Source organism: Molossus molossus, unplaced genomic scaffold (genome assembly GCF_014108415.1).
Source record: "Molossus molossus isolate mMolMol1 unplaced genomic scaffold, mMolMol1.p scaffold_m16_p_21, whole genome shotgun sequence".
Classification (NCBI taxonomy): domain Eukaryota; kingdom Metazoa; phylum Chordata; class Mammalia; order Chiroptera; family Molossidae; genus Molossus; species Molossus molossus.
The window spans coordinates 37744002-37756448 of NW_023425357.1; the positions used below are offsets into that span (position 1 = coordinate 37744002).

General features: G+C 54.1%; 2 protein-coding genes across 9 annotated transcripts; both read left to right on the forward strand.

Moving 5' to 3' along the window:
- The first annotated feature begins 587 nt into the window (after positions 1 to 587).
- TRADD (TNFRSF1A associated via death domain) lies at positions 588 to 6816 on the forward strand. 8 transcript variants are annotated; one of them, XM_036275485.1, is made up of 7 exons: positions 588 to 654; positions 933 to 1271; positions 2854 to 4042; positions 4301 to 4459; positions 5347 to 5621; positions 5708 to 5903; positions 6027 to 6816. In XM_036275485.1, exons 3-7 carry the CDS (start codon positions 3979 to 3981, stop codon positions 6335 to 6337), a joined length of 1005 nt encoding a protein of 334 aa, XP_036131378.1. In that variant the 5' UTR covers positions 588 to 654; positions 933 to 1271; positions 2854 to 3978; the 3' UTR covers positions 6338 to 6816. The 8 variants fall into 8 exon arrangements, with proteins under 8 accessions (XP_036131378.1, XP_036131380.1, XP_036131376.1 ...); XM_036275487.1 differs by having other exon boundaries at positions 2854 to 3087; XM_036275483.1 differs by lacking the exon at positions 2854 to 4042 and having other exon boundaries at positions 933 to 1629.
- Positions 6817 to 9711: 2895 nt separating this feature from the next.
- B3GNT9 (UDP-GlcNAc:betaGal beta-1,3-N-acetylglucosaminyltransferase 9) lies at positions 9712 to 11657 on the forward strand. The gene is made up of 2 exons (XM_036275320.1): positions 9712 to 9831; positions 10144 to 11657. Exon 2 carries the CDS (start codon positions 10168 to 10170, stop codon positions 11377 to 11379), a length of 1212 nt encoding a protein of 403 aa, XP_036131213.1. The 5' UTR covers positions 9712 to 9831; positions 10144 to 10167; the 3' UTR covers positions 11380 to 11657.
- The last annotated feature ends 790 nt before the right edge of the window (positions 11658 to 12447 follow it).

Here is a 12447-nt window from a genome sequence, read left to right on the forward strand (position 1 = left end):
CACGAACTTGATAAAACCTAATACCTTGATTTTGGACAATGTTATCAGATCTTTCTACCAGTTACTAAAGTCCCTAGGTTGGACAGAAGCTGCATAGGCCCTGACTCAGAACAATCCGGGTTCTCCCCTCCAGCTCAGAGAGATCGCCTGCCTCCCCTGCCTCCCTAGACATACACTCAAAACTGCCCAGACTAATCTTCCAGGAGTCACTGAACTGCTTCCCTCCCAGCTTCCACAGCCAGTCCTAGGGAAGGACTGGGCCCAAAGCCCATCTAGAGGGCCACTGAAATGTGAAATTCTCAGACCAGTAGGGAGGGGCTACAGAACCACTGGACACTTGTTCCCAATACAGAATCCATGGCCCCACCTACTAAATCAGACAGAAAGAGTAGGGTCCAGAAATTTGAATTTCAACAAGCACCGGTTGACTCCACAGGTCCCAAGTTGGGAAACCCCATACTAGCCCTGCCAGTCTCTAGAGAGTGACAATAGGGTTAATAGGGCGGGAGCATTAGAGGGGACTTTTAATTGGCAGGGACCATAAGCCAATCAGGAAGCGGAGGAGTGGGTGGGGCATTGCTGAATCTGCCTTGAAAGGGGAATGCTCCCTCCCTTCCTCCACCTCTGAGGGAAGACGTCCTGAATACTTCCAAGGTAACGCCAGTGGGAGAAAAGCTTGTGGAGCTGGGGCCGGAGGGGCCTTGGTTTCAAGTTCCTAACTTGGACCCTGACTAGCCCAGGCTCCAGATGGGTGATTTAGACTCAGCTGGAATTCTGAAGATCCACCCCGGAACACGGCCTTTCCCGGGCGGGCATTGTTGGAAAGTGTGCATCCTCTTTTAAGTTGCCAATTTTATTTCAATGTGTTTGAAGGTTTTCATACACAGCGCTTCACACCACTTGCCAGTTTTCTATTTCTCCATATTTTCCAGGCTAACGGTCCCTGCTGGAATTGGCACGTGTATCCTGGAAGTTCAGATACCCTCGATCAGGCTTGAACCTGGGACCGACCAGCACACCGTCGTGAGTGTCAGGGAGTAGCAGAGGTCAGAGATCATCGAGCTCGATCCCCCAGAAGGCACCAGAAAATTCTGGTCCCCAGGGGACGGCCCCCTGTTGATCTGTTTGTTTCCCGCCGGAGGAAGCCGGGCAGCTCTCACCCTGGAGCCCTGCGGTCTCGTAAGAGCCACAAGACTCCCGAATCCCTTTGCCGCGGGCAGTTTTTCGTGCGTCTAACCTCGGACGCCAGTCTTACCTGCTCAGTGGACCAGGTGGGCTTTACCAGAGGCTGGGGACTCGCGGTGGAGGACAGTGGGCGGGAAAGAGCAGCGAGGAGCCCGAGGGCCGGACACCGGGCGAACTGGATGGCAAGAGCTGGGGCACCGCCCCTGCGCTTCGCGCACACCCGGAAGCCGCTCAAATCCAGTGGAACTAGGCAGGCGTGGGAATCTGGGCTGGGCCTGGGCGGCCAGGTTAGTGCAGAGGGTGAGTGGGCTTCCCAGTGCTGGCAGGAGCAGAGGTGGATCCTGGGTCAGGAGCGTGGAAGCGGCGCGGTTGTCATCCGTGGCTGCCCGGGCCAGGTGGTACCGGAGGCTTATTGGACTGTTTACGTGAGAGGCAGAAAAGAAGGTATGGACCTTGGCCGCTGCAGGTTCCTTGCCCCCAGCTAGGGCCTTTCAAGAGGCTGCAGGTGAGAGGGCGGGTCTAGTTCTGAACGGATCTCTGAGCCGACCTCTTGCGGGTCCCAGCCAGTCGCCCGTGCGAAATCCCAGCATAAGAGGGGGCTGATGGGAGGCTTGGGAGCTCTCTTCCAGAGCTTGAAAGTGGTGCATTGAGTAGGGAGCGTGCCTGCCTGGATGCTGGGAGTCGCAGGCTTTACGACCTGTAGGGGCCGCGCCTGCAGGCCGTTGCTGCCCACCTGGCCAAAGGTGAGGCTGCCCCGGGACTGTTAGGGTGTGTTAATGGGGCGCTGGCATAGTTTCTTGAGTTGATACCCAAGTGTTCCTCAGTTTTAGCCCAGTTAAGCGTTTCCAGGACCCATCCTGGCCCGTCCCAAAGAGAGGCACGAGGCTTCCCTAGGAGGGGCTTTTGTGGAAGGACGCATAGGAAGGAATTCCCAACGGGACAAGGGGGACAAGGGCCCCGGTAGACCTATTTGACTTACCTCATTTGTCCAGACCTAATGAGTGTGATGGGGCGTTCCCCCTCCTCCAAGTTTCCAGTGTTCCCTGGAAGGCCTGCTGGGCGGACTCCAGCTCGTTGGTCTTGCCTCCCCTTCCACCCTTTGGGGGTGGGACCACATCCATCCATCTGGCCAGCACTCAAGTCAGGGGACTGAGAAGACATGAAAAAGTAAACATTTCCAGGGCAGGTTTTTACATTCTTTTACCACCCTGGGCCACTCTCCCAGGACTCCTCACTTGTCTCCCTACTGGCCTCACTTGTCATCGACAGGGACTAACCCCTTTTTTATTTTATTGCCTTTTTTTTTTTTTTTTGGTACATGCCCCTAGCGGGAACCGAACCCAGGACTCTCTGGTCCACAGGCCGATGCTTCACCCACTGAGCCAAACTGGCCAGGGCTTATTTTATTGCTTTTTAAGAAAAACACATTTATTTCACCTTTTTAATACAAAGGAAATATATCTATTTTACATAAAGTAGAATTGCTAAATACAATGCAAATTAAAATCCCCCCAAATCTCCTCCCATCCCCATAGGTCATTGTTTTTGGTAAATACCCAAGCATTAATATGTTTTCTATCAAAAAATTATTGGGGGGGGGGGCTCAAAAGCCATATCCCCTGTTCTCAGACCCAGGATAAGACCATCACCAGATATTTTTCTTGCCAGGTCTAGGTGATGCTGCATGGCACTTGCCCAGTTACTGTCCAGGCTTTGGCTCTCAGGTTAAGGTCTGGGGAAGATCTGAAACACAGCCTCCCTAACAATGTCCAAGGCTGTGGTCCTGAGGTTTCCTGTCTCTCATGTAAATGGATGCCAACTGGGGCCACCTCATCTGTCACGACTGGAGCTCAGCAACTGGAGCTAGCCATATGTAAATGCTAATGGCCAAAGAGTAAAGAAGTATGCCTGATGGGGCAGGAGGTGGGGTCTTGAGCCCATGCTTATAGGATAAGGGTGGGATGTTGCCTAAGGTGAGGTGGGGAGAGAGAGGCAGGCTTCATGAAACAGTAACTGGGAGACTACTGAACTGAAGGTCAGTGCAGTGGTTCCCTGGCTGGGAATTTTGCCCCCGGTCTAGGGCTAGGATTTTGTCCATAGTTGGAGGTGATACTAGGGGCTCTGGCTCTCTCTGAACAGGGAAGGAGTCTGTAACAGATCCATTTGAGTTGCATATGATGAGAGCCCAGCTCCAAGCACTTTAGAACAAAAAAGAATGATTTAGCTCACATAACTGAGAAGTTCAGAGTGCAGCTAGAGCCAGGGGCATAGTGTGGTTAGGAGTACACCTCTTCATCTCTGGACTCTGTTTCCTTCTGTGTCAGTTTCATTCTCAGATAGGCTCTTCCCAGGCAGTGGCAAAGGAGGGAGTCCTACTCTTCCAGCTCAGACCCATGGGAAGGGAAACTAGTGCCTCTTTTCTATTGGCCCAGCCAAAGTTGCAGGTTGCTTGGTCCAACTTGAATTTACCTAATTCTGTACTAATCATTTTAGAAAGGTGAATAGACTATGCAGATTGACCAGACATGTTTCACATGCCCACACATGGAGCTAGGGAGTGGGCTTAACCCTCCCAACAGGCACATGGATTAAAAAAGAGGGAAGAGAAAAGGCCCCAAAAGTCAGTCAGGATTGGGGAAAGGAATCTAGGCAGGCACAAACTACAGGTATCCTTTGAAGTGAATTCAGAATATATAGTAGGAACACAGACGAGAAAACTGCTGTGGGGGAAGAGGAGGCTCTGGTCCTAAGTGATGCTGGGAGCTCAAGTTTAAGCTGAGGGCATACCAGGGCATGGGTCCGGTTGGCTGTGGGGAATGCACACCATCCAGGATGAAGATGTCTCCTGTCAGCTTTGGTAAGAGAAACAACTTGGCCTGAGGAGGGGGCATAATTTCTCTGCCTCCACTGCAGGATAGTACCTCTCCTCTCTTACCACTGTGACCCTTGGCTCTTCCTCTGAGAAGGCAATGGAGGGACAGTCCTCACTGAAAGTTTGGACTGAGCTGGGTGAACAAGTGTGCCAACTGGGTGGGGACAACTAGGCCACATGGGTCTGGATGGTTGTCTCCAGGGCAGGGTTTGGGGTGATCTGGATGCCTATCTGCATCTTCAGGAGGCAAGATGGCAGCTGGGCCAAATGGGCTGGAGGAGTGGGTGGGCAGTGCATACCTGTTTATGGAATCCTCGCTGGACAAGGTGGTCCTGTCAGATGCCTACGCTCACCCCCAGCAGAAGGTGGCAGTGTACAGGGCTCTTCGGACTGCATTGGCAGGTGCGTGGTTGGGTCACTTGGAGAGAAAGGGGCAGCCTGGGGCCTTCTGCAGGCCAGGCCAGGGGCTGAGACCCCCCCCCCCCAACACACACACACCTCTCAACTCTGTGGGCATGTGCCTAACCATTGTTAGGGAAAATATTTATTTGATGGGAGAAGAGGTGGACTAGTTGCTTCGGCTGTCTTCTTTGTTACTCATTCATGTGTGCCCTTGGGTATAGACATGTATCCTTGTGTCTTTGTATAATCTACCTATGTATGTACTAACATCTCCCTGCTCGATGTCCCCCACTCCCCAGACCAGCCAGCTCACTGCTTTCTAATGATTGTGCATCTCTCTCCTCTTTTCCTCTCACACTGCAGCACTCCTTGCCCAAGGCCCCTTCCCAATAACTATCTTCTGGACCCCCCCCCCCCCCCATTCCCATGTCAGGGCAGATGAAATAGGAGACTGAAGCTGGTTGGGGGATCCCACTCAGGCCCCAGAGCGGCGAAAGCCACTTTCCTTCCAGGGCAGCGGGAGCCACACTTCGTAGAGGCTGAAGATCTGAGACCTCCTGACCCTTCCCTGCCCCACTGGCTGTCTTACCCAGATGGCTTGGCTGCCCAGGGCATTCTCTCCTCTATGCTGCAAAGTCTCTCCCCACGTCCTTTTTCACCATCTTAATTTGGGGCGCTAGGGATGTGGTTAGTATGGCATCCACTCCCTGTGATAGGTCCTTGTCTTCATTCTGGCATCTCAATTTTGTTTTTCCGGCTGGGGTAACCTGCGCCCCTAGGTCTGAGGGTAGAGAGGGGGTCTAATCAAGGGCTTCACCCCTCCTCTCACCACTTGGAGAACAGCCCCGCCTGGGGACAGCCTAGTGCCTGTCTGCCTACCTCTGCAGAGAGCGGGAGCCCCGACGTGTTGCAGATGCTCAAGATCCACCTCAGCGAACCGCAGCTGATTGTGCAGCTGCGTTTCTGTGGACGACAGCCCTGCGGCCGCTTCCTCCGCGCCTACCGCGGGGGGGCGCTGCGCACCACGCTGGAGGGCTGCCTCGCCGCAGCGTTCACCCAGTGCTCAGTGCCGCTGCAACTGGAGCTGCGCGCCGGCTCAGAGCGGCTGGACCCCTTGCTGACAGATGAGGAGCATTGTTTGAGTTGCATCTTTGCCCAGAAGGTGCGGCCAGACCGGGCTGGGGCCAGAGCCGGGTGGGGCAGGGATTCGCAGCTAAGACTCCTGCCAACGCCGCACACCTCTCCTAGCCTGACAGGCTCCCAGACGAGGAACTCACTGAATTGGAGGATGCGCTCCGGAATCTGACGTGTGGCTCAGGAGGCCAGTGTGGCAACGTGGAGGTATCTCCAGGCTCCTCACAGTCCCAGGCCCTCTCTCTGTTGGAGAAGAAGTCGCCACCGCCGCCATTTGGCCAGACATTTCTGTTCCAGGGTCAGCCCGTAGGTGAGGCACGCTTGGAGAGGCTGAAACAGGGTCACTGGGAAATCACAGGTTGGGAATGGAAGGGTATCAGTGTGTGCTCCCACCCCCACCCCTTAGCTCACTCTGCTTTCCACTCCCCCACAGTGAACCGGCCACTAAGCCTGCAGGACCAGCAGACCTTTGCGCGCTCAGTGGGCCTCAAATGGCGCAAGGTTGGGCGCTCCCTGCAGCGAGGTTGTCGAGCGCTAAGGGACCCAGTGCTCGACTCACTGGCCTATGAGTACGAGCGCGAGGGGTTGTACGAGCAGGCCTTCCAGCTGCTGCAGCGCTTCGTGCAGGCTGAGGGCCGCCGCGCCACGCTGCAGCGTCTGGTGGAGGCGCTAGAGGAGAACGAGCTCACTAGCCTGGCAGAGGACTTGCTGGGCCTGGCGAATCCCGATGGTGGCCTGGCCTAGGCTGGGTACCAGATAAAAGGGCGGTCAGCCAGTTGCCCAGCCAGGGTTTGGAGCACCTGGATGACCCTACGGTTCCTTCTGCTGCTACTGCTGACCTCTCCATCCACAGAACTTACAACCCTACTTAATCGAACTGCTGGGCAGAGTTTGCCTTTTCCAGGAGTCAGACAAGCACCCACCATGCCTGCTGGAGTGCCCTTGGGAATTTGGCCCCAGATAATATACAGAGTGTGGGGGTGATGGGCTACAGAGGTGGGCCTCACTTCACCCACTCCAGAAGAGGGGCTTCCAACCAGCCCTTCTCTTTTCTTATTGAACACTCATTATAGGCACCTGCTGTTGTTTTAGGCATCATCCTGGGTAATGCAAATACTGTGGTAAATAAGGTAGACGAATCCTGCCTGCTCTCAGTTCACACTCATTGTGGGACTCCAAATATTAAATAACAGTAATAAAATGTTACCTGTTTCTTTTCAAAATTTTTATGTATTGATTTTAGAGAGAGAGGGAAATGTGGATTTGTTGTTCCACCCATTGATGCATTCATTGGTTACTCCTTGTATGTGCCCTGACCTAGGATAGATCCTGCAACCTTGGTGTATTGGGATGATGCTCTAAACAACTGAATTACACAGCCAGGGCATGGTACCTGTTTCTTTCTTTCTTTCTTTCTTTCTTTCTTTCTTTCTTTCTTTCTTTCTTTCTTTCTTTCTTTCTCTCTCCTCTTCCTTTTCTTCTTCTTTTCTTTCTTTTGTTAATCCTCACCCAAGGATATTTTCCCATTGATTTTTAAGGGTTTCAGGAATAGAGGCTGGGAGGCTTGTGAGAATGCAGAGAGAGGACGGTGGCCCAGGCTGGGGCAGTGGCAGCAGAGATGGAGGGAAGGGATGAACACTGATAGCTGTTTCAGACAAAGGATAACAGGCCTGGTGACAATGGATAAAGAGTGAAGTGAGCCCTGGCCGGTTTGGCTCAGTGGTTAGAGCGTCGGCCTGTGGTCCTGAGAGACCCGGGTTCGGTTCCCGCTAAGGGCGTGTACCTCGGTTGCAGTTTGTCCCCGGCCCTGGTTGGGTCGTGCGGGTGGCAGCCACTCGATGTGTTCCTTTCACATCGATGTTTCTCTCTCTCTCTCTGTTCCTCTCTCTCCCTCCCACTCTACCTGAACAAAAAATGGAAAAATGTCCTCGGGTGAGGATAAAAAAAAAAAAAAAAAAAGAGTGAAGTGAGAGAGGACCCAGAGTTTCTGTCTTTGCCAGTTGGATGAAAGGTGAGGCTTTTTGCTGAGATGCAGGCCTGGAAGAGATGAAGTGCTTGCTCTGTTTGGAACAAGTTGGGCATGTTCCTGTAGAACATCCAGGGAGAGTTTGAGGATAGCTAGATCTATAGTTTTAACTTCAGCAGGGGGTCAAGGCTAAAGGTTCACAAAAGGACTGGTGGGAGTGGGTGGGTCCTGAAGGACACTAACCAGAAAAGGAGCAGCTCAAAGGAAGGAGAGAAACTAGGAGATTGGGAAGCCAGGGGAATACCCACCTGCTGTGATGGGGCTTCAGGTCAGTCAAGGCTGAGGAGGGTTTGCTGGAGTCAGGGAAAATGCTCCTAGGAGGGAAGTGTTTCTGGGACATGGTGTGTACAGCCTGAAGCCAAACCACAGGAGGGATGGGAGGTGAGGCGGTGGAAGAAACCAGAATAGCAAACTCCTGAGAGGTCTATGAACAGGAAAGTGAGGCTCAGGAGGGAGGGTTTGCTTTTCTTAAAAACATATTTTTATTCTTTTTGGAGAGAAAGGGAGAGGGAAAGAGAAACATAGATGTGAGAGCAAAATATCAACCAGCGCCCTGGTCAGTTTGGCTCAGCAGTTAGAGTGTTGGCCTGTGGTCCAGAGAGACCTGGGTTCAGTTCCCGCTAAGGGCACGTACCTTGGTTGCAGTTTGTCCCTGGCCCCGGGTTGGGGTTGTACAGGAGGCAGCCACTCAATGTATCCCTTTCACGTTGATGTTTTTTTCTCTCTCCCTCCTACTCTATCTGAACAAAAATGGGAAAATGTCCTCGGTGAGCATAAAAAACAAAACAAAACAGCTGCCTCCTGCACTTGGGGGATTGAGCTTGAAACTTGGGCATGTGCCCTGACTAGAATCCAACCAGCAACCTTTTGGTGTACGGGACGACCCCCAACCAACTTAGCCACACAGGCCAGGGAAGGAGGGTTTGCTTTTTAAGGGAGAATTTTGGTGGGAAATTGTCAGGAGGAGCTGGCATAGCCATTGCAAAGAGGATGGCACTGGGAAGTAGTGCTGGTTCCTAAATCCTGCCCTCAAACTCTAGAGCATGATGAGAGTGGTGGTGGTGGGGAAGGCTGTCTACTCTAGGCTTCACTGTATGGGTTAGGACCCGGAGGCTGAGTTACAGGAAGAGGGAGCAGGCAGCAAAGCTAGGCAATGACTGAGCCCTCAGTCTCCAGAGTACACCTTTGCCCACCTGGGTCCCAGATCATCCCCTTTGCTCATTGGCCTACTTCAGGAATTCCCCAATCTGGGCTGCAGTGGCCCAGGCTTGGTTATTTCTACTTGCAGGAGGCTATGATGGCCTGGGGCGGTAGGGACTGGATGACTCAGAACTGCCTCTGGAGTGAAAGACTAAAGTGCTCACTTGTGAAACTAACAGGTGAAAAAAACACAGGATTGGCTTCCGGTCTATGAGGAGAGTGGCAAAGGATGACAGAGGAAAGAGTCCTGGACTGAATTCCAGAAGACCTAGGGCAATCATCTTACCTTCTGCCTGTATAGTTGTGGACAAGTCACTTAGCTCCGAGGGGCATTGTCTCCATCTGGGCATGAGCAATAAGAACTGCTGTCAGGGTTGTGAAAATTGAATGGGCTGTCTTGGTGTGTATTTGGTGAGGGGGCATAGCAGAACCAGGAGAAAGGAGGCAGCCATGTGTCCCAGGGGCAGTTTATGGGCCAGGGCTCCTTGTAAGCTGAGGAAAGACACTTCCAAGAATGGGCTTGGATAGTGGTAAGGTCAATTACTAGGATGCTGGGCCTCAGTGATTTGGGACCAGCCTGCCATACCTCCCCCTCCTGCTGGCCTAGAAACTGCTCCACTCCAGAGAATCCAGGGTGGGGGCGGGGACCAGAGAGGCTTTCCCCTCTCCCCCAGAAAAGCAGATTTGGGGAGTTTAAGCCTGTATTGAGACCAGAACCTACCTCTTCAGGAATTCTAGGAGTTGCCAGTTAGGATCCCTCTCTGCTGATCAGTCTCCACTCCACTTCCTGCATGGCCTGGGTGGAGCTGAACTCCAGTTGTCCTCGTGCACAGCTGGAGGGTCACGTGACAGCAGCCCCTGCCCCCCCCCCCCCTTCCTGCCAACGCTGCATCTGGCCCAGGCTGGGTCCATGGCCGCCCTTGGGACCCTGCACTGAGCCTAAGGCTCTGGCGTCTGGGGCCACGCTGCTCCCAAGGGCCGAGCGTGTGTCGGGATCCCAAGGACCTACGTGGTGGGTAGAGTAGAAGGGATTTGGCCTCTAGGCAGAGAAGGTGGGCAGGGGGTGGGACTGAGGCTGTGTCTCCCTGCCCCGGCCTTGGAGCACCGTCCAGGGCCGAAACTGAGGGGTTGGGACTACTTGGAAGACTTCTTGCCCTTTTGGGGTATCCATTCTGATGCGAGGTGGGGGGTATGTGGGCGTTGACGGGGCTCAGAGTAGGGTTACACTAGAGGGGGATGAACTGCCCGGCAGTTGGGGAACTCCGGCAGGTGCTCCTCCCACGGGGAGGGCGGGGCTCGGACCCCTGACAGAGTTTCTCCGCAGGGGCCGGGTTCTGGCCAAGCGGACATGAGGCGGAGGCTGCGCCTACGATGGGACGCGTTGCTCACGCTGCTCCTGGGCGCCACCCTCGGCTTCCTGCTCTATGCGCAGCGTGATGGCGTGGCCCCGACAACTAGAGCACCGCGGGCGCAGGGGAGGGCAGCGCCGGGGCCCACCCCCCGGCTTCGTGTATTCCAGATACCAGATGCAGGGGCAGTCCCGCAGGCCTACGAAGAGGATACACCACCGGAGCCGCCTGCGCCCACCAGAACCTTTGACTTTGGCAGATACCTGCGTGCCAAGGACCAGCGACACTTCCCCCTGCTCATTAACGAGCCTCACAAGTGCAGAGGCTATGGCGCACCCAGCGCGGGACCCGACCTGCTCATCGCAGTTAAGTCAGTGGTGGCCGATTTTGAGCGGCGCCAAGCTGTACGCCAGACATGGGGTACTGAGGGTCGCGTGCAGGGGGCGCTCGTGCGCCGCGTGTTCTTGCTGGGTGTGCCCAGGGGCGCGAGCTACGACTGGGCTGAAGCTGAGGGGGAGGGCAAGCAAACGCACTGGCAAACCCTGCTTCGTGCTGAGAGCCGTGCCTTCGAGGATATCTTGCTCTGGGCCTTTGACGATACTTTCTTTAACTTAACCCTCAAGGAGATCCACTTTCTGGCCTGGGCCTCAGCCTACTGCCCCGACGTGCGCTTCGTTTTTAAGGGCGACGCCGATGTGTTCATGCATGTGGGAAACCTACTGGAGTTCCTGGCTGCGAGGGACCCAGCACAAGACCTGCTTGCGGGTGACGTGATCGTGCAGGCGCGGCCAATCCGGGCACAAGCCAGCAAGTACTACATTCCTGAGGCTGTGTATGGCCTACCCGTATACCCGGCATACGCGGGTGGCGGCGGCTTCGTGCTTTCCGGGGCCACACTGCGCCGCCTGGCCAGTGCCTGCGCACAGGTTGAGCTCTTCCCAATCGACGATGTCTTTCTGGGCATGTGTCTGCAGCGCCTTCAGCTCACGCCTGAGCCTCACCCTGCTTTCCGCACCTTTGGCATCCCACAGCCTTCAGCTGCGCCACACCTGCGCACCTTCGACCCCTGCTTTTACCGTGAACTGGTTGTAGTGCATGGACTGTCGGCTGCTGACATCTGGCTAATGTGGCACCTGCTGCACCATCCACATGGGCTAGCCTGTGCACATCCGCGGACTGTCGCCACTGGCCCCTTCCAGTGGGGCCACTAGTAACCTATCACAGCCTCAAGGTCCCCTCGCTCAGACCCAGGATGTAGCGGGAGCTTGAAGGGGAGTTTCCCAGGTGGATTATTGCATTTTATGTGATTCTTCTCCAAAAAGAGGCAGAAAAATTCAGGAACCAGCTCTTCAGGGTCTCATGGAATGAAGATTGAGCTTGGTTCCTATTCTACTGGGAGCTGATTTGGAACCATCTAATGACAACCCTTTAGGATAGCCAGGGCTGCCCTGGCTGGTTTGGCTCAGCGGTTAGAGCATTGGTCTGCGGTCTGGAGAGACCCGGGTTCGGCTCCTGCTAAGGGCACGTACCTCGGTTGCAGTTTGTCCCTGGCCCTGATTGGGTCGTGTGGGTGGCGACCACTCGATGTGTCCCTTTCACATCAATGTTTCTCCCCCCACCCCCACTCTATCTGAACAAAATATAAAAAAAAAAAAAAGTCCTCGGGTGAGGATAAAAAAAAAGATAGCCAGGGCTGCCCTGGCCAGTTTGGCTCAGCGATTGGAGCGCAGACCTGCAGACCAGAGAGTCCTAGGTTTGGTTCCCACTAGGGGCACATACCAAAAAAAGAAAAAGTTTAAGATAGCCAGGGCTGAGATGGAACACCAGACTCTTTGTCAAGCAGGGGGACATGTCCAGTCCTCCTAGTACCAAGTAGGTGGGGGTAGGGAGTGGCAGGGGCTCATGGAATCTAATTGGTTTGGAACCCCTAGGATGAGGCAGACACATACAGGTCTTTCTCATAGCTAGACCCCGTAGGGAGGAATGAAGACCTGGCTTCAGTCTTCATAAAACTGGCAAACATTCTATAAGAATCTATACCCACACAACTATGATGATCTCCTAATGAAGGGTGTACTGTCCCCTCAGAGACAAGGAACTTTTCCTAAGATGACTCCACAATACATTTCCCCATATTCTTAAAAAAAAAAAAAAATCAATGTCCCCAAACTTATTTTAGTACAAACATCCCAGCAACAGCACATGGTGAGCTGTTGCTGAAGGCATAGGTCTTTATTGGAGGAGAGATGTGGGCAGGACACGAAGAAGGTTACCCCATT